General features: G+C 34.4%; 3 protein-coding genes across 4 annotated transcripts; all 3 read right to left on the bottom strand.

Moving 5' to 3' along the window:
- Window positions 1–357: 357 nt before the first annotated feature.
- Window positions 358–5,388, bottom strand: LOC140887052 (lysine-specific demethylase JMJ26). Of its 2 annotated transcripts, none has more exons than XM_073294063.1 (13): window positions 5,135–5,388; window positions 3,885–4,623; window positions 3,679–3,797; window positions 3,500–3,596; window positions 3,281–3,413; window positions 3,135–3,198; window positions 2,330–3,035; window positions 1,862–2,191; window positions 1,360–1,665; window positions 1,189–1,261; window positions 1,010–1,095; window positions 795–914; window positions 358–704 (listed from the first exon to the last, which is right to left on the bottom strand). In XM_073294063.1, exons 2-13 carry the CDS (start codon window positions 4,614–4,616, stop codon window positions 639–641), a joined length of 2,832 nt encoding a protein of 943 aa, XP_073150164.1. In that variant the 5' UTR covers window positions 4,617–4,623; window positions 5,135–5,388; the 3' UTR covers window positions 358–638. The 2 variants fall into 2 exon arrangements, with proteins under 2 accessions (XP_073150164.1, XP_073150165.1); XM_073294064.1 differs by having other exon boundaries at window positions 5,188–5,388.
- A 2,693-nt stretch (window positions 5,389–8,081) lies between these two features.
- LOC140891241 (calcium permeable stress-gated cation channel 1-like) lies at window positions 8,082–15,702 on the bottom strand. The gene is made up of 12 exons (XM_073299627.1): window positions 15,308–15,702; window positions 14,321–14,664; window positions 14,016–14,174; window positions 13,771–13,906; window positions 12,822–12,923; window positions 12,530–12,649; window positions 12,313–12,393; window positions 11,045–11,385; window positions 10,424–10,669; window positions 9,145–9,469; window positions 8,704–8,937; window positions 8,082–8,625 (listed from the first exon to the last, which is right to left on the bottom strand). Exons 2-12 carry the CDS (start codon window positions 14,632–14,634, stop codon window positions 8,380–8,382), a joined length of 2,304 nt encoding a protein of 767 aa, XP_073155728.1. The 5' UTR covers window positions 14,635–14,664; window positions 15,308–15,702; the 3' UTR covers window positions 8,082–8,379.
- Window positions 15,703–17,903: 2,201 nt separating this feature from the next.
- Window positions 17,904–24,580, bottom strand: LOC140892096 (lysM domain receptor-like kinase 3). The gene is made up of 12 exons (XM_073300844.1): window positions 23,884–24,580; window positions 21,179–21,212; window positions 21,087–21,094; window positions 20,863–21,009; window positions 20,367–20,554; window positions 19,830–19,919; window positions 19,166–19,259; window positions 18,934–19,085; window positions 18,753–18,844; window positions 18,489–18,627; window positions 18,316–18,414; window positions 17,904–18,229 (listed from the first exon to the last, which is right to left on the bottom strand). Exons 1-12 carry the CDS (start codon window positions 24,524–24,526, stop codon window positions 18,065–18,067), a joined length of 1,851 nt encoding a protein of 616 aa, XP_073156945.1. The 5' UTR covers window positions 24,527–24,580; the 3' UTR covers window positions 17,904–18,064.
- Window positions 24,581–25,249: the final 669 nt, after the last annotated feature.

Below are 25,249 nucleotides of genomic sequence, written 5' to 3'. Positions count from 1 at the left end.
AAAAGGCTTTATTAAAATGAAGTGAAGTGTCTGGTAAAAAAAAAATGTTTTAAATGTTTTTTTTTTGCGTTTATTAAAAAATAAATTGTTTGTTAAAAAGCGTTTTTAAAAAACACTTAAAAACACCTTAAAAAATTGAGTTTATTTAAGCGTTTTTTAAAGCTTTTGTAGACTTGGTTAAAACTTCAACCATCCAACAATTTATATATATATGTGTATTTTTTTTTTTGGTTTTAAAAAAAATCATTTTTTTCTTTATATATTAGAGATTAATTATATGCGTAAATGATTTACGTGTGTTGAGTTGTCCCCTTTGTTACAGAGGTTGGCACCTCCTAACCTATGCTTACGCACTCCTTTTCCTTTAATTTTTGCTTTTGTATTCAGATGAATAATATCTGTTTCTATTACATATAGAGCTCGACAGTTTATGGAGCATATGAAATTTGTGTGTTGCTCACAGGCAAGTTAATTAAATCTACATTCACTGTGAAAATCTGCAGTAACTAAGAATGTTTCTAAGTTGTGGTGCAAAACTGGTCCTACACAATACATGGACCTGCTTCTCGTCCATGCCAATGAATATTCACTAGCAAAATTGAATGGTTCAGCTCTTTTTCATCGCATGCAGGCAACCCTCATCGAGTCAACTTTTCGAGATCTTCGAGAGCTTGCTTAACAGCATGCACGATCATCTTCTTAACCTGGTCAGTTTACCAAAACAGTAAATATATTTGTTTGGATTTATTTTATCTACAAATAAATGCAAGCAATCATATGTAACAAGCCAATACCTCTAACTTGTCTTCTTTGGCTCTGTGTTCTTTTGGTAGTTCTCTGAATTCTTCAGTCAGTTTAAGGCATTCGTGTATGTTTTCGGGAGATACAAAGTCGACAGCAACTTTCGTGCATGACTGGAAAACAAGAAATCAGATGGGGAAAAGATCAATACATGCAAGCAAAAACTGATGCTAATTCAAGAAATGTTCGAAAATGGTTGAAAATTTACCTTCAGATTTCTCACTTGGTGTGGACACCCTGCAGGTATGAACACTGCCTCTCCAAGTTTTTGCTCAAACGTCCACGGTTCGATACCTGAAATGATTGAAAATTCAGTTCTTTCAGTCTTGTCCGCAGAGAATATAATTGGGAACTCAACTCTACTAAAAACATCACAGGTTTACTTACCAAATTCTTCCTTTAGCTTCTGTTTATGTGCTGAAGTTAGGTAGAACAATTGGTCGTGAATTGGATGAATAACCTGCATGAGAAATTTTGGAGAAGAGACAGTTTAGCACAACACTTGATAAAAAAACATTAAGTTTTAGTTAGTATTATTAATTATTAATAATCACTCACCTGATGAACAGGAGAGCAAAAGGTGTGTCGAAATTCATTTGAATGTTTGACGAGATATTCTTTCAATTTAGGCACATCTTCCCTCCTGAATATGTCCCAAAGGGCGCTGCCTTGCTTTGAATGCACTTTAGGCAGGAAATCAGTAACTTCTTTCTCGTCAAAGTCCATCTTATAAGGCTTTTGCTTTCTGTTCAGGTCTCTGCCTTCTCTTTCTTCCTGAGCTCTGTGCATTTCTTTCAACAGTTCAATGGCTTGGCACTGCTCGGGAGTTATTGCTACATCTGCTGTGTGTGTCAATATATTCACCTGAACCAGTGGAATCAAAGAAGTTAGTCACAGGCCATAAGATTTGAAAATTGCAAATTTCTAATGATGAAGTGATGATCATTCTGCTATTGAATTCTAAAATGGCCAAGTGATTATTACATTTATCTCTACTAGCGTAATTTTCAATTTGATGCTGCACAAATCAAAATGATATATAATTTCCTGAAGTTCATACCGCATCTGACATATCCAAGTGAAGTTTAGTCACAGAATCTCCTCTTCCAAGTTCCTCCCTGATCCCATATGCGATGTATGTCTTTGGACCCATATCAGGTTTTATGACACTTGCTGGCAACTTCACAGCAAGGTTAAGGAAACCATTCCTTGGATCTGTGTAATCTTGGAATGGTAGTGCACTAATAAATTCGTCACAGTGGCGGGGCAACAAATCCTCAAATTTGTCAGATGGTGGCCAGTCCTTGAGTTTCAGCATCTCAGGCCAGAAATTTCCATATGTTCTCCCTTCCGTGTAACCTTTAAAGAATTTGCGAGTACAAATCTTAACCTACAAAAGAAAAAAACAAAGAACTAAATATTAGCATCAAGGTCTGCAAACGAAATGTAAATAAAAAAGGACATAGCCGCACTGAATTGGAAGGAATAAATATGAGAAAACCATAGGACTTGAAGAAAGTGGAACTACCTCACAACCAGCCAGGCAGTCGATAGCCTTCACATCCGACATCCTTGAACCAGTCCTATAGTCTTTGTGTTCACTCAATGCCCGCCACATAACCGATGGTTCCCAACTTAATCCACGAGTCTGATCAAGAACACTTCTAACAATAACAGGCTCTCCTTTAGCCCAATGCCTGCGAAAATTCCAAAACTCTTCCTCATTCACGATGTCTTCTGAATCTGGGAAGTATAAGCAGTTGTCTTCAGAGCCCTCTCTTGAAGCAGCCTTAAACAACTTTCCAGACTTGTCATCACAGCACCTAGCCGGAGACATTTTCTCCATAATCTTATATTTACTTCTGATTTTCTCAGCCCGCGTTCTTAATCTTGAGATAAAGTCAGCAGGAAGCAGGCATTTCAGCTCTAAACAGCAATCAGCACATCCACCCATTTCTTTTGGAGCACAATATATCCTCCCATTGCTGCTGGAAACCCAGTCAACGGAAATTGTAGAAATATCATCTAAAACCTCTGTATGAGAGGATTCTGGTATCGGTTCTCCACCATGCATGTAATCATACCCTTTATTTACATAGGGAAATATTGTTCTACTGCGACCTCCAGCCGGTAAGCGCCCTCCACGGATGTCCCGGCCACAACCTAGACACAGCTCATAACCGCAGTTTGGGCAACTCCAATGAAGATCAACAATTGAAGTCGAACAGTGGTTGCTGTTCCATAGCCATGAAAGAAAAAGGAATTATGCTATGTAAGTGTCTATTTGACTATTTCAGTAAGAACTTCAGGTCAAAGGAAGCAAGATCACTTACCAATATACACGCTCACCAACAGAGCAAGTTGCATGCTTTAGCTCCACAGAAGATGGTGCAACATCTGACCATGTAAGACTTTGTTAAAACAAAAATAGAGTAGCCTTCAAATTCATAAACGTTATCCTGGTTTAGAAGACACATACCTTGATATTTAGCTTCTTCCTCAATCTCTTTAATTTGTTCTTGATGAATAGTTTCAAGGTGCGGAAGAAGTTCACTGATGAGATATTGCAGGTGCCAAGTCTTCTCCTTATCAGTGAGATCTCTTCGGGATGTCTAAAATTGGAGAGTAAACACACATTTAGTTGATCAGATAGATAAGAAACACAAAACTGTCTCAAGAAAAAATCAAACAAACGAACCTTCAACATGTCAGTTGAATGTAAGCACGAGTTGCAGTTACAATTTCCTCGGCAGAAAGGACAAACTTCTGACACTTCCTCTTCGGACAATGGATACCTATATATGCAATTAGAAAATATTAAGATATTTCCGCATTTTCTTTAGAATTAATATACTAGGATTAAAGTGGTATGCTCACCATTGCTTAATGCACTGGATGCAGTAGCATTTCTTTTCACACTTTCTACACGGAACAACAATCCTTCTATCTGCTCTAAGACACTGATGACATTTTACGGATACCCTTTCGTTTAAATTCTAATGACAAGGAAAATAAACAACACGAGTTAATGATCAAGCAACATTCTACAAAAATCACTAAACTGAAGGGAGAATTTCAAGTACATTCATTTTTGTGGCTGTATTCCGTTTCACAGTATTCCTATCAGTTCTTCTTATCGATGAACAAGAATAAGCAGGTGTGGAGGGGGAGGAAGAGGAAGAGGAGGAGGAGCTAGACGTGGAATGTTCGGCAAAGCCATCATCTTTCCTTTGTGTGACTTTAAAACTTTGTTCATCATCTTTATCATGATTTTGGTGTTTTGTCTCCACGGAGGAATCGCTTTTTTCAGTCACGGTTTCTATCAAGAAAACTAAATCCTCTTCTTCATCTACCCAATAATCACCAACGTAGAAATTAGTTTGTAGAAACTTGTTCGAGCTATTACATCGCCTTTTTGATGCTCTCTGGCCATCAATCTTCTCAGATTCTTTTCTCTTAGTGCGATTTCTGGCTACAGACCGCCTCTTCTCCTCCATGCTTGCAACCCAATCTTCTTCTTCACTCATTTCTCCCCTGCTATTCAAAACTTCATTAACATTTCTCTTGTTTGACCTTCCTCTTTTCTCAGTGCCTCGACTTGTCATTGATATTGATGAAGATTCTGTCAAAGCTGCAGAGGCTAGTTCGGTGCTTCCAAACATACTTGCTTTCTGATTACACGCATTGTTCAATTCTTGAGGCAAGAATTGTACAAAATCCTGTTCATCCTCATCCAAATCCAGGACAAGCCTCCGCCTCCTCCGTTTGTTCATGCAACAGTTGTGAGGCTCTGGCTTCATAATCAGCTGCGCCATAGCCACACTGCAGACGCATATTATAGGTCAGATATTGTTGATAAAAAGTATATATATATATATATATATATATATATATATGAGAAAAAACGGTCACCAAAAATAATTAACACGAAAATTTAGCATGCGTTTTTTCACCTGATTTAGACATTCAGAAAGAAAACGTACGCACGAAAATAAAAACACCGACGCAAGCATTAATGCACCTAGAAATTAACACCAACTGAGAGAAACGAGTGTTTCAAAGTCGAAGAAATCAAAACAAGGCCGTTGACTCTGCGTCAATGCATTCATCAATCCACATTACTTCCATCATCGAAATCTAACCAGAAAAGGGTATCCTCAATACGATCCAAACAATGCTAATTCAATTCAATCAATAAACATCCAATCAAAGAATCCTCACGAACAAAATTATACATCAGTCTTGAACTGATTCATTCAAACAACACAGACAAAAAGACGAAACAAAAAACAAAACACACAAAAAAAAAGACAACGACGCATCCAATAACAACCTCAGAAAAACGGATCGTTCCTGCGCATCAGATCGATCGCTTGCAAAACTTACTCGCACGAATCGATGGTATGAATCAGATGATCTTCCAGACGTGATGAATGAAGAAATCAAAATCCCGGTTGCAAAGAATAATAAATTTTTGATTTGGCGTGAACGCGAAGGCGATAAGAAACAATCTCAAGAATCTCCGAAAGACAGGAATATTATTTATTGCGAATCACTCGTATGATGGTATTCTCAGCTTTTGTACAAGGAAATATAAGATTATGCACATATATCTGTTATATCACGTCAATTTATCTTTAAATAACATTTTTTTTAAAAAAAATTGTTATATAATAGGATATAATAATATTAAGATTGAAATATAAAATAATAATAATAAATCCATAATAAATTTTAGGCGGATAAAACACGTGGTTAGGTTGCGGGGTGGCCGCTGGCGGGCATTTGATACCAGATTTAAGTTACAGCCTTTTATTGGAAATTCATTGGTAACTTTATTTTTACTGATTTTACTTACTTTTTCATCTCAAAAAAAAAAAAAAAATAAATCCACCTACTATTTTTATTCTTTCTTTTTAATTTGTGAATCAAGTTAGTTTGTTAAATTATGTTGACAACTTATATTATCATATAATCGTTAGAGAAAGCGTTAATAGAGAAAATTGACTAATGTTTATTGATCGAGAACACTTATTTTATTAACTTGAATATTTGTTTACATACAAGTTTAATAATGATTGAGTTTTTTTTTTTTTTTTTCATTTTTTTTTCATATTTTTGCTCAAGGAATCGAATTTGTTTTCACGTTAATTATTTTCTACATGTGTATATTGATTGCTTTGTCTAATAATATACATTTAGCTTTAAGATATCCTAATAGAAACCTAACCTTATTATTTTCCAAAAAATTTACCAAATACATATTTAACTTGCTTTCACATTTTTTTAGGATTATTCGAATTTCTTTTCTTTTCTTTTCTTTTTATCAATACCGGAAAAATAATTTTAGCAGTATTTTACATTATAGTTCAACAGATTATATTTTGTACTTAGTTGCACGGATCCTTTCCTACCCCATTTGGCCATTAAAGATAGGAATGACAATGGGCCGGGTTTAAACCCGATACCGTGTTACGGGACGGGTTCAAACCTGGTCAAACGAGTTTCAGGGCAGGGCGGGTCTAGATCAATGGGTTCGGAGACGGGTCCCAAGTTTGAGTGGATCCGCCCCGTATATATATATATATATATATTTATATTTTATATATATCATATAAAATAATATATTATATATAGTATATATTAATATATACAGTATCTCTATATAATATATTATATTATATATATAGTATATATATTTTAGATATACAATATATTATATAAAGTAATATACCGTAGATTATATATATGTATAATTTTTTTTGTACGGTATATATTTTATATAAATAAATAGATATGTATCTATAAATATATTTATAATATTATAAATAATAATATATTTAATTTTTATTAAAAAAATAAATGTTAACGGGTTCGCGAGTCCAAACTCGGGTTGAACCCGTCGGGTTTTGAAGCGGGGGCGAGGCGGGGCGGGTCTAAAAAATAGGCGGGCGGGTCCGGGTCTAATATTTTTTGACGGAACGGGTTTCGGATTTGGCAAAACCCGTTCCGTTGTCATCCCTAATTACAGATTCCTCACAAGAAACAAAATAGTACTTGATTAAAAATATTAATTTATTTTGTAGAAACCTATTCACCCAAAACACAAAAAAAAAAAATAAAAAAAATTGGCAAAGCTTAGAGTTACCCCAATTTTAGAAAAAAGAAAAAAGAATCAAAATTTGATTTGGATCTTCGGACTGAATTTATATTAAAAAGTTCATGGATAAAAATACACATCCTTTTTTTTTTTTTTTACCAATCTTTTCGTTAATATATTCTGAATGGTATAATATCGATTTTCTCTAAATTCAAATTTGCTAAAATTTATTTTTTAAAAGAAATGTGAGAAATTTGATCGAGTAAATAAATAAGTAAAACGCCAAAATAACTTTTTTTTTGGAAACCCTTTTCCAAAATAACTTGAAAGATTATCTTACTCACATAATTTTCATGGTATAATTTTTAAAATCCAGCTTATGTTTTGAATTGCGGGAGGATATTGTCAATGGAGTTGGAGACCTAATCTCATATTTGGAAGGTTGATGTCATGAACTACATGTCATCGGAAAAATCCAGTTTATGTTTGATTAATTTTTTATTTTTTTTTTAAAAAAAACAATTGATCGATCGTTCAAATTATGTGGATATCTTGATTTAAATACCAATCAATTTATATAATTATATAATAAATATACCGCGCTTGATGCTATGCAGTAATTTCGCACATAACACAAAATTGTACATTTTATTTATATTTATAATTAATTGTACGGGTGACGATGAATACCTTTTAATAATTATTAAAAAAAAATGAATATTTGACTTATTGTTATATATAATATATATCATATTAATTTAAAGTGATTAGTAATTTTAGTCATTTTTTCTTTAGAGAAGATGATGTGGGCTCTACGTCAAAAAAGATTAAAATTGAGAAAAATAAGAAAAATTAACGAAATAAGATTAAAATTTGATAATATAAAAACAAAAGTTATAAAAGGACAAATAAACATGTATGACAAAAATATAACTTTCCCTACTGATTGGTGAGTTAATCGAATAAAATTTATTATATAAAACAATAATATAACTAAATCTTCTGAAAAAAAATTTAGTAAATCGTTCGAATATGTTTATAATTTTCAAAAATTATTATTAATTTACGATGTTGACAAGATCATAGTTTTATACAATTGTACATATAAATGTGTGTGTTGGGTAGGCTACATGAGATCCTTCTATGTTGACAAGTATATGCCCCATAGCTGATACCATAATAATAATAATAATAATAATAATAATAACATGAAATGATGAAAACCAACAACAATTTCCACCACCAGTTTTAAATACAATCTTAGCAGTAATGTACAGACTTCAAATTTTGATGCAGATTATAATATATTTATATACGTAGTTATGCACCTCATGGCGGCCGGCTATTCACATCCTACGTCTGTCTTCCTATAAACAAACTCTTCCACAGTAAACTCCGAGTGGGGAAAAAAAAAACACAGGTCTTCCTCGCACAATTCGAAACCCGAATCCATTCGTTCCTCAGAGAACTCTTGCTGTCTAGATGTCAAGTAGTTCAGGCGAGGACGCCCCGCTTAGTTTGCTGGGGGCTGGTGTACTTCTACGAGACTGTCGTTTGGTGGGTACGAGCACACTTTCATTCAACTTCCCATTTGGATCGTCATCATCTTCATCTTCATCTTCATCATTCTTGAAGACTGGATGGATATAAGCGGTTTGGAGGTAGCCTTTCAAGTTCAAGTTTGGTTCTCTGGCACGTTCCAGTGTATCTTTCATCATTGCCTCCTGGAATCCAGAGAAAATATCGAAATAATGAAGAATTGAATCATGAAACGGGGAGGAGAAGTTGAGAGTCATTCTAACCTGTAAAGGATATTTAACAAAAGCTGATTCGTATCTTCCTTTGCAGTACAAGTGGAATGATAAGGTCAAAACAGGGAGCGCGATTAGGAAAGGGGTAGTTAGAGCGGCTGATTTGCTGCTCATTAATCCCATTAGAACTATCTGCGAGAAGACGAGAGCAAATACTACACGGCCATGGACGTCTGGCCAAAATGCTGCAGCACTTTCATATTCTTGGTTGTACACATTGATGATCTGCAAAAGAACAAGGGATAAACATTTCAGATGTCTTCAGCTGTTCCACTAGCCTAGTTCACTAGTTTTTCGAACAAATTCAAATAACATTTAACTGTAGCCTAAAATAATTCATTTCGAGATTTGAAGCGAACATAAAATGATCGAGCTTAAACTGTTTTCTGAAATACAGAGCTACATAAGAGGATAGAACAAGTGCACGTTTACCTGATGACGATATACAACATATGCCAGGGCAAAGAAGACCAATATAAACGGAAGGAAAACTGGCGTCACCACAGCGTAGACAAGGCCAAGAAGAAAATATAACTGTATCTGTGGTTCACCCGTGTTGAAACCGATGCTTCCTGGATCCATAGCATCTTCTCGATCCTTCTCAGTTTTCACCAAAAAGAAGTTTTTTATATGGTAGAATATCAATGGTTTCAATCTCAAAATTTCTCCAGCCACACCAGCCCATCCATCGACCATTATGTAAGTTATAAAGAAAGTTGCTTTCATAGGGATTGCAACACCTATTTTCTTCGGAATCCTGCGATGAGCAACAGCATGAATTATTGAGTATAAAAGACGCCAAAATTGGCAAAATTGAATGTATCAAACCGGCAGCTGAAGCTAACAGTACAACTCGAATTATTTAACCTTTGCAACAGCCCTAATCACATGTTTTGATAATTTGTTTGTTGTTCCACACAGGATACTTATAGCAATTACTGTTTATCAACCATCTCTGTCAAAAATTGGACAGCTTACTCCTCATTGGAATTAAACACAACCTTGGCTGTTGTACCAAAACCTACAGCTGAAGCTAGAGGTGGTACAACTAAAATATTTAACCTTTGCAGCAACCCTAAAAGAAATATTTTGACATTTGTCCCACGCAAGAAAATAATAACAATTATTGTTTCCCAGCAACCCTTAGCATTGGGTACCGATTTTAGGACCTACACACATTATTCTTGTATAAATTATCAATTACTATAAATGATGGTATCCATGCAAATCAGCTTTCTAATAGCTGTTGAGGCGGCCATTGCCCGCACCGCCTTTGCCTTGTGTGGTTTTGTAGGTGGTCAAAGGTGTGCCCGGGTGGACGGTGAGGGCGAGGCGGGATGGTGAAGCATTCGAAGGTTAACAAAATTTTAAAAAGCCTAACTATCAATACATTATTATATAATTTTTATTCAAGACATAATAGTTAACCCGATCACCCATATTTAATTCATGCATATATTGCATGATTATATATAATTGAGCATAAAAAAATAGTAGAAAATTCAACCGCCTAGGTAGTTTGAGGCGGTAGGCGACATCATCCTACACCATTTACAACACTGATGAAATCAATCAAATCTTCTAAACATGAAATCATCTAAGCACCACATTCTACTATTTGTGCCACACAAACAGCAGCACAAGACTATTATGCATATAAATATTACTCAGAACTCAGAAGAGGGAGTGTAGTTTGTATTGAAGTACGTACTCATTTGCAGACTGATTAATAAAACTATTGAGTTGCTCCATCGCACTTCCTGTTATAACACTAATAAGGAAAACATTTATAAAGTTGAAGAGATAATATCTCATGGCGGATCTCCTCTCCAAAGACGATATGGACAGAAAGCCCTCGAATTTTGACATCATCATCAGAATTGTTGGAAGCACAATGAGGAAAATCTTTAAAGCAATCCCAGGCAATAATCCTTGGATTAAACCCTTGAGAAAACCTCTACAACACAAATGGTTGTTATTAGTACAGTAAAAATAAAAAAGGAGATCAAGAACGATCAGTCATATGCGTTGCAAAAAGAAATGTTATGTAAAGAACACAGAACAAGATAAAATGTGCAAAAAAAAAAAAGAAAGAAAGAAATCAAGCGAAAAACACATAGATCGAAAGGAATTCCGCAGTCGAGAAATTCAGGTGTAAAATAATGTGATTATAAATCAATACAACACAACAATGGTGTTTTGACAAAAGTAATAAGATGCACAAGTAAATCATAGAAACAATAGCCAGTGAATAAGAACAAACAAATGAATTTTACATAACTTGATGAATAGTTGCATGAACATAATCCTACGTAGTTATAATAAAACTCACCTTTCAATGATTGGTTTCAAGAATGGTAACCTTTTTTCAAGCGCCTCTATATTGGCAAAAGATTGGGCGATAGTAACAGGGATCATGTAGAAGAACGTCAGGAAGAAGAAAGCAACAGCAATAATAAGCTTCCTGATAGACAGTGAAACATATGGAATTGCCAGGTTATTCCAATATACATCGCGCGGCTCAGGAGCCCACTCTGTCATCCACAAAGTTGGATTTCTCGATTGCTGTGTTTGTGCACAAACAGCTGCACCCCACCGACTTCTGAACGAGACAAACGCCGCAGGCATGATACAGCTGACATCAGTTTTGACCCTCTCCCGTTCTTCTTCTATCTGCATAAGGCGATACTTCGACTATCAAAGAAAGTTTTAGCAAATCAATTTGCCATATGGAAGTAAAAGACAAATGAATATTCTCACAGAAGAAAATACAAATTATCCCATCAATTTCTGCGTATTCAGTTGCAAGTTAAAAAAAAAATGTCATCAAATGAATAGTACCTATCCCCAAACTCCTGAAATTTTTTGTTTTGGTGTTGATTTTGTAGGGATTCATATATTGTTTAAAGCAATAATCTAATAATGATAAATTTGTGACTTGATTTTACATATTTTACACTGATCTAGTCTGAAGTATTTCTTCAATCATTTGATATTCAGTAAATTTACCCCACATCTTTATGAAGAGGTGATCATTGCCTCCAAAACAGGAGAGTAGATTAAGCCCTTTGCGGCTGCCTTCGTAATAGGTCTTATGACAAACTACAATATCATATCATCATATGACATATATCCATTCCCTTCACTATCTTCCGATTTCTAAAAATTTAATAAGTTTATTTTGATGGCGACGGATGAATATTGCAAAGATGTCCTTCGCAATGAACAAGCATTTCATAGAGCACACAAGGTGATAGAAAAATTGAGCACTTGCTAACATAATAACATATAAAGGAAAAATAACAAGGTTGATTGGCTTTCAGTGACTGAATTTGCTCCAACTTCTGAGATACGCCAACACCAATGGTGCTCCTACACTCAGGACGGGAGCCCATAGGGAGAAGGGAGCACAGTCGCCCCGAAAACAGGAAATATGTAAAATTTTATGTGCAATGTTTTTTTAGACTAAGCAAAATTCAAAACCCTAGATTCACTGAATCACGACCATCATCACTCAATGAATCCAGGGTCCATCTGGTCCTGGTGACAACTTTTTCTTGCACAAACATTCCAAGAGAATACAACAAGATCGATACTTACTTCTTTTGACAGTCTATCAATTTCAGCAGTCTGGTGATCAATTGCATCAACTTTATTCCCACATAAGCCAAGACAGCCGATCTGCAAGTTTGAAAAGAAGTAAATGGTGTCATGTCACAATTGACTTGAAGCAATTGTAAAAACCAGGGGGAACTATAAATCTAACAAGTGATACAAGAAACAGAGCATTTAAATTACAGTGCAGGGAATAAAAAACCTTTGTCATGGGACGTTTTGATGGGTTTCTCAAATATTTTAGTTGATAATAGTCCAGCCAATTTTCCTTAGATTTCTTCTCTTTGACCAGTTTTGCAAGTTTATTTGCATTGATAACAACCTGCAGAAATCGTCTGGTACATGAACAAAGGCAAAGCAGAATAATTGTTTTATTCGAAGACCGATGCAAGACATGACCACCACAAGAGATGAAGTTTAAAACGAAAATTTTGTAGGCATAGACAATATACACACACGCGCGGGCACACAAATGAACATTCATAAATGAAAACCTGATGAGTCAGATAGTGATCTGGATGGTTGACCAAGAAAAAGTGCTCCACGGATTCAGTGACCGATTCATCTGCATCTGGTGGCACATTCCTGACAAGAACCTGAGAAAAATCAAGTTTCAGCAATCCCAGTAAGTTAAAAGTGAACCGGAAAAGAGGGTTGGTCTGGTGAACGAGAACTAAGAAATAGTGCTACAACTGAGTATTAAAATAATTTATACAGAAAATGGGTTGATTACGACATGCTTCTTTTGTTTTGTTTTTGTTTCTTTTGTTTTGCCAATTTCTTTGGATAGAAGAGAAACAGATCAGAAACGAACAATCATGAGCAACTTATTCAATGATCAAGTCCTCTAAACATTTACCAGATCCTAATATCCCCAAAAACAACACAATTGGATGCTGCAAAGTGCTAGGATACGGCGATTATTAAAAACTATAAAAATATTATATATACATACATACATATACATAGTATTAAAATCTTGAAATCCTAGAATAGAAAATCATATTTCATCGATGATGAAAGAACGAGCCAGGAAAGATTTATTGTTTTTCAACATAACCCTCGAAACTTTTAATTTTTTGCAGTTCAGCCCAAACGTGTCCAGTCCGAGCATGTCCGACTGGTCTAACTTTAAAAAAGTCAACGACGCGGTTTTTGCCATGTCCGATACACGTATTTGCGTGTCGTGTCCGTGTCCGACGCTTCAAAAAAAATTTTTTTGCCGTGTCGTTGCTACATAGGACCGTGACGTATAGATGAAATTATCCGTAATAAAAATCAAATTCCTCTTGAGGTCATAAGATGCATAAGTATGCTAGCATTCACAACTATCAAATGGTTGCAGCAAAACACCACTAAACTTAGCGGCATCACATGATCCATATTTTTCTTAGTGCAAAGTTCTACCTTCTTACCTATATTGAAACAAAACTTGCATCTTACCGTGAATTGATCAGGGCGACGTCTTTCTGAAGCAAGAAAATGTAAGCGCATTGCTGCAATCTTCGCATACTCACTTGACAGAGTATAGCACGTCCAAAAAGTAAAGGCGTAGGCCATAATGACATGAGCCCAAAACCTGTAGGGTTATACATGTGCAGTAATGGTAAATCAACATCGTGGATAATGCCAAAATTTTAAAGCAATTCCTGCAATCTTCCTTGTTTCAAAGATAAAAAAGCTCCTACCTATGTGATCCCTCTGGAATGTTTGAAATAGAAAGCTTGTCAATGTCACTGTACTCGAGCTTCTCTTGTATTCCAGCTTTAGCCAAGGTGTGGTTGGTCCAGTTGACTGGAACCAGAATAGCCCAGGCAAGTAATGTCACAGGTACAAAAATCTTAAGTCTGCATTAGCAATTAGGTTTTAAACATTCAAGTAGGAGACGATAAATAACAATCAAATGCATGATTCTAAAAGTTTACTTGCATGTTAAAATTTGATGCTTAGTATACCAAAAACCACGGAAAACAATTCAGATAACTAGACCTACCCCAGCAAGTAAATTCGCAAATAGACAGCTGAATCCAGTCCAGCGTGGTCAATGAGCTCTGGTTCTGGCATTTTAAGTGCATCTGGAACCCAATTCAGAAACCTAATATACGATCTCCAGTCAAGATTCACAAATTTGGTCACAAACACCCCTGAGTTCGTGGGACTGCATCTCAAGCCCTTGAGGTACCACTTTGGAAAATATACACGGTCATTAAAAGGCTGAAGCCGTAAGATGGCAAATGCTACCAGGAAAGCTACTGCAAAGAGAATGTTAAATCCTGCAGCAATCCCAATATCCTTAAAAGTTGCCATCCCTTAGTTCTAGCATAAGAACTAAACCTCCTGCAAGAAAGAGGAAATTCTAAAGCACAGCTTATAAATTGCGAAAACTAGCTTCACCATAGCATAGCAAAGCATTTTTCATCTCCAAGGAGGAGCAAAATTTCCACTTTAAATATGCCCAGAAATTCTTTCACAAATAACCAATCAACACCCAAAGTGGAAAAACTCCAACCGATTATCAACATAAGAATGACACGCAAGAATATGCAGATTTAGGGGTACTCTCTTTAAGGTTGTGCTCGGTAGAGAGAATTTGAAATCTTTAGCGTCAAATCCTTCCGTCCAAGCACGAGCTAAGGGGAGAAATTTGGTGGACTTAGATTTCAATTCCCTGATTTAAAACAAAATTACGCATCAAATACCTCGCTTTCAATTTTATGTGATTTTTTTTAAACAAATTATTTCAAACTCCCATTTACAATAAACCAGTTTTCCTACCACAAACTGACAACAACATGAACCGGGTAATTAAAAACAATAACAAAGAACAACGCAGTTTTCACCCTTATCAGCGGAAAAATATACAAACCCCATCGTAATCCCATGACAGATTAAAAAATCACTAAAAAATTAAAAGTAAAACAGCACCAAGAAAATTAGAGACAAATAAAAACCAGTGAAGTAACAAAGAAATCCATGATACCTCCGCGACAATCGACGATACGGACTAGCAGAAACTCAAAGAAAGCTGAATAATTTACTCAAAGCGGCGTCAAACAAAAAGGACAATAACAAAGCCCGGATCTGGGACTTGGATAGAATAGGCTCAGAGTCCAATCAAGACCAAAGAACATTCCCAGGTTTCCTTCACAAACCCACTCATGAAACTACCTAAATATATAAACAGAAGATTACAGGCTTTGCATAAAGGGTCGGTGTATATAGGGAAAGTATGAGTAACAGCAGGATTTATGTCTGTATTTAGTGGGGTTGATTGATGGTTACGTTATGGCTTGAAGGGTTGAAGTAGGCAACAATGGAGGGGAATACGAAAAGCATCGGTGAAGAAGAAAGTATTTTTGGAAGTGGGAATTTTGCTTTGTTTATTCATTTATATTTTTTATATATTTATTTACAAGAAATGTACTGTCTGGCAGACACGCCTGTCACCACCTGTCGGCACTTCTCCACGTGATGCATTCCTCGTTACAACGGCTATTTTCCAGATACACACGGATTTTCATTCAGAATAATATGAAAATAAAAGGAGAAAGGAATATTTTTTTGTCTGAATTGGAAGGTTTTATGGTTTGCTTTGCGCAGATAATTATAGTTTTTTTAATATATCGTGAATATTTTATATTATCCGCATCGCACATGAATTACATTTGTAATATTATATACAAATATTATGTTTTGTGTGTATATAATATAAAATTATTTTTTTCAAGTATTTTATTTAATTTTTTTTTTGCAATTTGATAATTTTGTGGGGGTTTTTTTAAAAAAAAAAATTTAAATGTGAGCATATCAAGAGACCACTAAAGTACTCTTGCTTTATATATAACATAGGTTCAAGAGGTGGATACATTTATAAATACATCTCGAAATTAAAGTTGAGGTGAGTTTGAACTTAATCAAAAAATTATTACATTGTACTATTAACAAAAAATAGAAAAATTGTGTTTTTGGTTCTATATATTTGTCTTTAGGATTTCGATCATCTATTTTGTCAAATTTCAATTTTAGTATGTTATATTTGTTTTTTTTTTGACAACTCTCATCTTTCTTTTTAATTGGCTCGGACATGAAAACAATGCATTACTGGTATGACACTGGAGTGCATAGAGCCACATTAGCACTTTCAATAAAAAAAAAAAAGACTAGAATTAACAAAAAAAATTGCGTGACTATAAAATTGAAATTTGATAACATGGAGAATCAAAATCATAAAATGACATATTTGTAGGATCAAAATGCAATTTTCCTCCTAAAAATAAAGTTGTGTACTAGAATTAAGTAGATGAGTTAGGCTTCTGGTGTCGAAAGTAATTTTTATTAGATTAAGTGAAACACCTTGCATATGTAATAAAAAAAAATTTGGGATGAACTACAGTATAATACTTATCTAAGCTAGATCCCTAATTGGATATTATCATTAAAAATAAATAAATTGTATCTTTGAACTATTAAATTGAATATAAAATTCTTATGAGATGATTTTTACGATTATGTATGATCGTGATAACGTCTTAAGAATTTTTTATAATGTGAATATTTATAGATGATTTTTTAAAATTTGCAATAAATCAACCTAAATATAGGAATGAGATCACATAATTTTTCTTTTAGAGTTGGTACTCGTCAAATCAAATCGAAAGACTCAAAACCCACAAATATAATTTCAAATATTTGGCCGTATCTTCAATATTTTTAAGAAGTCGGCAGTACGGACCGACGAATTATTGAATAAACCAAAATGATGTGCGTTGAATTTCATCATCGTTTTCATAAATCTAAATAAAAAAATTTTGCTGACTTTTACCCAAATACATATGTATCTTTTTTATTATATATGTAGAAAAATGTCGACAATATAATCTTACGTATCATAAATGCACCAAAAGGACTCAAAATAAATAAATAAATAAATGGCACCAAAAGGGCCCAGTTTGTTTTGTAGTCGCAACAATTCGCTTCCTTTTTAAAAGTAATGATAATGATGCTTTCAGTTAAAGCAATGATGCGAATGGTTTAAAAAAAAAATTATTTTTATATTAAAAATATTAATTCTTAATTTTTGTTTGAAAAGTCAATCGACCTGTTAATTTATTTTTCTTTTTTAGTGAAAACCTTTTTCAATTTTCATATGATGATGTTATTTCATTTCTAATACGGTAAGTTTAACACTTGCAAATTTAATGAATGAATGAATCGATCGCAAAAATCACTATTATCCTGATTTTGAGACATGTGGATTGTTCACATTGGTTGTGTGATTGATTGCATTCTTCCAATCCATTTCAAATAATGTAAGAAACACAGGGCCACAATAGAATAGTTTTGTTTTTGTCTTTGTTTTCATGCATGATCATGTTAAAAAATTGACATTACTTTTGCTGTGAGCCACACGAAATTTGCTCACAAAAGGAATGTGATAAGACTAGACATAGTTAATTTAGTTGAGGCTGAAAACAAACAAAAATATTATGAAGCTAAAAATTAGAGAACATATCTTATATTCTCATATTAGATTTTGGATAGCTGGATTTCAAAATATACATGAACTGCTTGTGATACTATATATAAGTGACAAGATTAAATAAAAGATTAGAAATCCTTTTCATGAATTGTGATGAACTATACAGAAGATGGTCGTAACTGATAAATAATCATATCAGGCCATTAACTAAACACAACAATGAAATGAAAATGGTACAAAACGGAAGAAGAATGTCTCTTATCGCCCTGAAATTAGATGATCTAAACCTTGGTTCTCGTAGAAGGAACCGATGTCCCAATCCTCAGTTGAAGAGGATAGTGTCATCAGGGCAACGACAATTGACCTCATTGTCGGTCTGAGTTGAGGATTTTCGTGTGTGCAAGCTTTGGCGAGATGGGCTACCTGTAAATATTTGCTCTCGTCATAAACGACAAAAACTGATCACATCTCCATTGGTTAATTGTATGTCGTGCAAGAATGAAATCTACCTTTGAGACAGATTCAATAGGATAGTCACCACCAAGCATAGGATCGACGAGTTCTCGTAGACAATCTGTTTGATTCGGCTGGTTTAAGGCAGCCTCAAACTGTAAACCAGTTAGTAATTCAACATGTTTTTAGGACTGTTTTCTAGGATAAAGCAAACCATGTGAAGCAATACCAGAGCAACAAGGCCTTTTGACTCTGATATGATTTCATTTGTCTTCACTATTGCTTCTTTTGCAGATATTAATTCGAGAAGAACCACACCAAAAGCATACACATCTATCTTTGGGGAAACATCACCATACTGTGCATACCTTCATACCAAAAAACCATACTTGAAGAGAATCTTTTCTTACTTTGAGGGTTATAGAAAGCAAAATGGAAAGGATACTAATTAGTGGATTACAATGAAGACAGAGTATATGCAAAAGAATCATACTCGGGAGGCATGTATCCAAAAGTTCCCACGAGACGTGTTTGTAAAGAATTACTCCCCACTTCCGTAAGTTTAGCAAGACCAAAATCAGCAACCTAGAGATCATAGTTTTATAGAAACGCTCATCAAATCATGGTTTTTAGAAGTTCAAATGGGTAAATGCATGATGTCTCTGACGAATGACCTTAGCTCGGAAATTTTTGTCAATCAAAATATTTGCAGATTTAATATCGCGATGAATGTAGACGGGAACCGTATGCTCATGGATGTATTCAAGTCCTCTAGCCGAATCAAGAGCAATTTGCACCCTGTTAGGCCATGGTAATGGTTCCATTTCTGAGATAAAAGGAAAGAATTTATCAACAGACTGAATGTCAGAGCATTTTAGTATTCGGTTAACATGCATTGTTTTTTACCTTTTCTACGCAAATGTTGACTGAGGTTACCATTGTCAATATACTCGTAAACTAGAAACAAGGAACCTTCAACACAATATCCTATCAAACGCACCTGCATTTTGTCAAACATGTGTTTAATTTAAATCGATCAGGAACATTAATATGTCACTCAGAGAAAGAAAATATGATTTAATACTTATTAAAGGATTAAGTGTTACAACTGAAAAATGCAGTATAGAAGTATGATGCACCAGAATTCTCAGGCATGCCATTTCACATTAACTTATATATGAAAGGTGCGACGAGCTGTAACCTATAGAAGAAGCTCCCTTTCCCCCTTCCCCTTTCCCAACTAACCCCAAAAAATAAGTATAAAAAAGAAAAAAAGAAGATTAAATACTATTGAAATAAAAACTAAATAGTTCAATAATTATAAATCACATATGTGGTGTAATGTTCAAGATCTCATCATCAACTGCGAAGAACAACAAATGTTAGAGATGTCGGAGTCTTTTCTTGAGAATCTATATGCATGGGTTAGTGCTTCGGCGTGAGAGTTAAATCAGGCTTGGTACTCTGATGCACCATATAAACATGTCTATTTTTATTCTCGAAAGAAGTATACAACTAAGTAGTTTATGAAAACTTAAACAGGAAAGGAGAATTATCACGAATATCGTACCAAGTTCACATGATGAACGTGTGTTAAAACGTTCAGCTCAGCCAGGAACTCCTTGGATGCTTGCATATCCATCTTCTTGATAGCAGCTTTCTGCATTTATAAGAATCGCGATACAAAGGATATCAGGGACTACTAAGGAAAAAAAGAATAAAACTTATATGCTAAGTTATATCAAATGTTTGGAAGAGCATTTTCTTTCCAAAATTTTCCAAAAGGGTATTAAGTGACCCGAAGGATTGAATAGATGAAAAATAACAAAATTAGGAAAACAAAGGACTAGCAATTCAAATATATGATCGCTGATTTGTTTTTGCTTGTCCAGAAAATTGAATGTTTTGATATGTAATTGTTTGCAACCTTCCTTTCTTTTGAACAAATTGTTTGAAACCATTTTCCTATCGAGCTAAGTACATTAATATTTTTGAGACTGTTCTATGCTGCATCAATCAAATGATTCCCACTAACAAAAACCACGAAATAGTAAATGCGTGACAAATCTTGCTGATGATAATTCAAAAGAGAATAACACAAACAAACCTCGCCTCTTAGTTCTCCATAATAAACAGATCCAAAGCCACCTTGGCCTATTTTGCAAGACAAGTCGAAATCATTGGTGGCAATGGCTAGTTCTTCAAAAGAGAACTCCACTGATTTATCCACGGTAATACCCTTCAGTTTTGGGGAACCACTAGCCACAAGTGGACCAGATTTTGAAGTATTCTCCACTACACGAAGACAAAAATCCATGCACAAGAAATATGTAAGAATAAAAAGTTTGTTCTAATCAAGAACCTGATTAATTCTGTTGCACATCGCACAAGCTACTGATAAAATAACAGCATGAGGCAATATGAACCCGCGATATTTTGCATGCTCTGAAAACAGAAGCTTTATCACAGTATTTTTCAATACATAAAGCTCCTTTTTCAGTCCAGAAGTTGGATTTGAAGTCCAAATATAGAAGATTGAATACATTGAGTACTCATTGGTTGGGAAAAGATTTAACAATGTTAAAATCAACACAAATGATTACCATGTGCACTTTGGTTGTTATGGACAAATGATTCTCCCGTCCCTTTTTTTCTTCTGTAGAAGACAACATAGATGCACACTGCCAAAGAAGTTGCCCCAACGCCGGCTGCAACCGATATGCCAGCAATGGCTGCACCCGAGATTCCTGCTAAAATAGCACTCCAGTTAGACCATGACAGAATGAAGATAATAAAGTGTTGCATCAGGGGGAAGCGAAAGTCGAACCACTTGAACTGCAGAAGAAGAAATCACTGACATCAGATAAAATTGCTAGATGTTTGAAACTGTAGTAAAGTGTAAATAGTTAGAATTGGAACCTTGACTTGAATGGTGGATAAGTTCCATTTTGATCTGCACGGAATGGGAAAACAAGAAGTTAGCACATTTTATTTACGCCAGCCTTCAATATTTGATGAGTTAGCAGGCAAATTAATTAAATATTTGATCAATAATAATGTTATAAAATCATGATTTTTCTTTCCGCTTCAAAGATGCACACAGAAAAACTAACATAAGACGGCCGGCTGCTTCCAATCTCATCAAACATGCCGCAAAGTGATTGTGACTTCTCCCAAATTTACACTAGCTAGGCAAAATAACTTTTTTTCCACGACCTTAGGCTATTTTGAATTTTGGTTTACTAAATTTTTAAATTTTGGTTTTGATGCATCAACTTTCATTTTTTCGGATATCAATTCTATTTCATCCGAGGGTTGAAAGTGATATCGAAAATTAATCGCATGACATCGAAAAAACTGACATTGACACCTGAAATTGCTTACTTATTTGTCCTCTTCAGGTTAGCAAATGGACATAAACGATAGAAAATTAAAAGTTATTACACAAAATCAAACTTTGAAAACTGAATTCAGCAAAATCTAAAATCGAACAAGTTAGTAGAGAAAAAAACTTATTATCCCTTCAAACCAATGTTCTAATGGCTTGAAGCTTTCTTAAAAAGTTTTTCTCTCCCAAAAGTGGTCATCGTGAGTTGCCATATTAAAGTAGTATTTCCGGGAGTTTTGTTTACTTAAAAGCGATTTTTCTATAGATTATTTTGAAGTTGGTTAGAAGTTGAAGCAGGTAGTGTTTGAAAATAGAAGTTTAAAGTTAATATAATTAGTTAAAGTTTGAGTGTTTGGAGAATAATTGTTTACAAGCTTAATGTTTAGTTAAATGACAATCATACCCTTAAATTATATAAAATTTATCTCTTTCAATTATTTAAATTTTGATACTCATACCATCAAAAATATATTTATATAATAATTATTATATTATGAATATTTTACCAAATTTAATTTATTTTTTATAACATGAATGCTTGAAAAAATATAAAAAATTAATAAAAATAAAAAAAATGACAAAATTTGTATAAGTATTAAATACAATAAATATGTATAAAAAAACTTCTGAAAATGAAAATTATATAAAAATGCAAAATGTTATTTAAAAAATAAACGCTTGTAATAAAATATGAATGAAATTTTATAAATTATATTAGAAACTATTAAAACTTATATGAGGAGAGATAATTATGTCAAATGAATCAATGGTATATAATTATGTAATATGATAAATATTTTAAAGATATAAATGTCAACTTGTAATTTTAAAATCTAAAAAAGCATAAGCAGAAAAAAAACATCACACTCTTGCTTTTAGTTTTTGGCTAAAAGTTATAGAAGCTAAAACTGACGTTGACACTCACAACGATTAAAGACACTTTCATGCAGCTAAAATATAACAAGTATTTTCTAGAACTAGAAGATCTCCAAAACACTCCCGAAGAATAATTAAATACGTTTAAATGCCACTTTTTAAAATATATATATATATATGAATAAGAAGATGTAACAAAAATGACCGATTTTATAAGTTATGCTGGCAATGAAAAAGCGTGCTTAATACGATCAAGTGCAACTTTTTTTTTAAAGCAAAATTGATAAACAATAAAGAAGAGAGTTTACTGTTTAGTGTAGCGATCATAAATAAATATGCGTTAAATATTGACACTTTATAATTATAACCTACATTTCAATGCTAAAGTTTAAAATAGTCCAATTAAAATAAATTGTATTTAATGACTCGTAAGATGAAATGAATGACGAAATAGATGAATTAAAATCTAACGAGATATCAATGTCTTACACTTAAAATTATAATAAAGTTATGCATTACATTTTTATTAATTTGTTTGAGATAATTAAAATTATAATTTAAATTAAAAACATGTTTTTACGTTTAAGTTAGTATTTGTATATGTTATATTAAAAGTTAAAATATATACTATATGCCACCAGTGTGACCAATTAAGTCTTATATTAAATAGATATAATAATGAGAAACACTTGTTTTTTGAAAAAATGCATGAAACTCAGGGAGAGTCTATGTTATCCCATTCGAGCATTATCCGAATAGGGATCCAACGACTAAATTAGTTTCGCATTTGAGATGTTCGCGCGAATATTTCAAATGAAAAAAAAAAAAATGGGTCGTTGGATCTAGCACATGGACACTGCTCATGTGCTAGCATAGACATTTCCGAAACTTAGACGGCCTCCTAATTCCTATTAACATCATCGATCGATGTAAATTTATTAATATTATTTTTATAAAAAATATTTTAATAAACAACATTGTAAATTCAACTAATGACAGATAAAAAGTCATGTAGATTGACGCTACAATTGTCAAATTCAACGAGGAGGTTTTGTGAAGACGATGATCAGCTTCATCTCTTGTCCTTGTAGCAAAAGTTAAGTCTCGGAGTTCAAATTACGAGATCATCTAACAATTTAATTATATAAGATGGATCTCCGTCTTAACTTGACTTATGTCAAAATTAGGTATGTTTTTAGAAACTAATATGAAGCTACAAAATTATGTAAAATAGCAACATAAATGAGAAACAAAAGGATTTGCAGGTTTACTCAAAGCACACCGAAAATAACGGCTGAGGATTTTCCCGTAAAAAAACAAAACAAAACAAAACGATTTACAGTAGAATTAATTTACTTACCTTTGGCGGGCAAGAAAACTATCCCCGCTCCAGCCCCGAAATCGGATCCCGGGTTGTAACCTCGCAACAAGTACGACGGAAGACCCGACTCGTTTGCGACAGACTCCAAGCTCTGACCCGGAACCAGAGGGTACGTCGCAAAGAGCCCGTAATCTCTCGACACGTGTCGATCGCCGCACGAGCAGTTCACCGTGACGTTGATCGGGTAAGAATCGGGCACATTATTCGGGTCGAGGACGTTGACCCGCTGGATCCAGTAAGCAGTGGTGAGATTAGCAAACGCGTCGCGGGCGATCCTCAGGTACGTGTCTCCCCCCTGAGTCGTGTATTCAAAAGTGTGCCCTAAGAAATCGCCGTTGATGCAGTCGCACGAGAAGGGGACGTCGATTCGGGTCCCGCTGGCGATGTTATCCGGGCCGGGAACGTGGGGGTTGTAACTGAGAATCTCTGGGATCTTCCGACTGAAAATGTTGCTGATGTAAGTGAGGTTGGAGCCTTCCCAGACGTAGTACGAAGCTAAGGCGAGGTCGCAGCCCTTTCTGCACTTGGATTCGGTACCATTGATGAGACATGCGAACACGAGACAATAAAATATGATGATCCATTGCGGGAAAATGGCGGTTTCGCGTGATGAAATGTTCATTTTGAGAGAGGAGAAAAAAAAGAAAAAAAGTGGTGCAGAAGCAGAATTGAAATGATTGCGCGTAAAGATTCCATGGTGTTGGAGGCAAAATGCCATATTTGTCTTGTTTTTTAAATAAGCCGCCTTCTGGGTGAGTTGTGCTTTGTCCGTTTCTGCGGAGCAATGTTATGTCCCGGGTCAATAACCTGCCCCGAACCGGAATTACATATATATATATATATATATATATAAATGCTCAGTTGCCCAACCATGTTTTTCCACTTGGTCCGTGACTAGTGGTTTTTTTTTTTTTTGCATCACTAAAACTCGGGTTTTAGTGGTCGCGGACCAAGTGGGAAACATGGTTGGGCAGCTGAAAATTCCTATATATATATATATATAGAAATTTTCAGCTGCCCAACCAATGCTGCCCAACTCGTTTCAGACAACTAAAACTTGGTACTGTGTTTTAGTCATACGAAAAATTAAAAAAAAATCAACTAAAACCCGGTACCAGATTTTAGTAATCGGGAACGGAGTGGGCAAAAATGGTTGAGCAGCTGAGAATTACTTTATATATATATATATATATATATATATATATATATATATATATATATAGTAATGATCCATGCACACTCATGTATGTTACGTACCGGATTTTAGTAATCGAGAACGGAGTGGGCAAAAATGGTTGAGCAGCTGAGAATTATTTTATATATATATATATATATATAGTAATGA

Source organism: Henckelia pumila, chromosome 3, assembly GCF_033568475.1.
Source record: "Henckelia pumila isolate YLH828 chromosome 3, ASM3356847v2, whole genome shotgun sequence".
Taxonomy (NCBI): Eukaryota; Viridiplantae; Streptophyta; class Magnoliopsida; order Lamiales; family Gesneriaceae; genus Henckelia; species Henckelia pumila.
Note: the sequence above shows the minus strand (reverse complement) of the source record. Positions and strands in the feature narration are given on the sequence as shown.

Coding starts and splice junctions, on each gene's coding strand:
- LOC140887052 (XM_073294063.1), bottom strand. CDS start 4,616: ATGGCGCAGCTGATTATGAAGCCAGAGCCTCACAACTGTTGCATGAAC. Junction 3,798..3,884: donor ATACAGCCACAAAAATGAAT/GTACTTGAAATT, acceptor CCTTGTCATTAG/AATTTAAACGAAAGGGTATC. Junction 705..794: donor CCAAAGAAGACAAGTTAGAG/GTATTGGCTTGT, acceptor TAAACTGACCAG/GTTAAGAAGATGATCGTGCA.
- LOC140891241 (XM_073299627.1), bottom strand. CDS start 14,634: ATGGCAACTTTTAAGGATATTGGGATTGCTGCAGGATTTAACATTCTC. Junction 12,924..13,770: donor GTCGCCCTGATCAATTCACG/GTAAGATGCAAG, acceptor GATTTTTCTCAG/GTTCTTGTCAGGAATGTGCC. Junction 12,394..12,529: donor CAAAACGTCCCATGACAAAG/GTTTTTTATTCC, acceptor TCAAACTTGCAG/ATCGGCTGTCTTGGCTTATG.
- LOC140892096 (XM_073300844.1), bottom strand. CDS start 24,526: ATGAACATTTCATCACGCGAAACCGCCATTTTCCCGCAATGGATCATC. Junction 21,213..23,883: donor AGTTTTCTTGCCCGCCAAAG/GTAAGTAAATTA, acceptor CATTCCGTGCAG/ATCAAAATGGAACTTATCCA. Junction 19,920..20,366: donor ATGGAGAACTAAGAGGCGAG/GTTTGTTTGTGT, acceptor TTATAAATGCAG/AAAGCTGCTATCAAGAAGAT.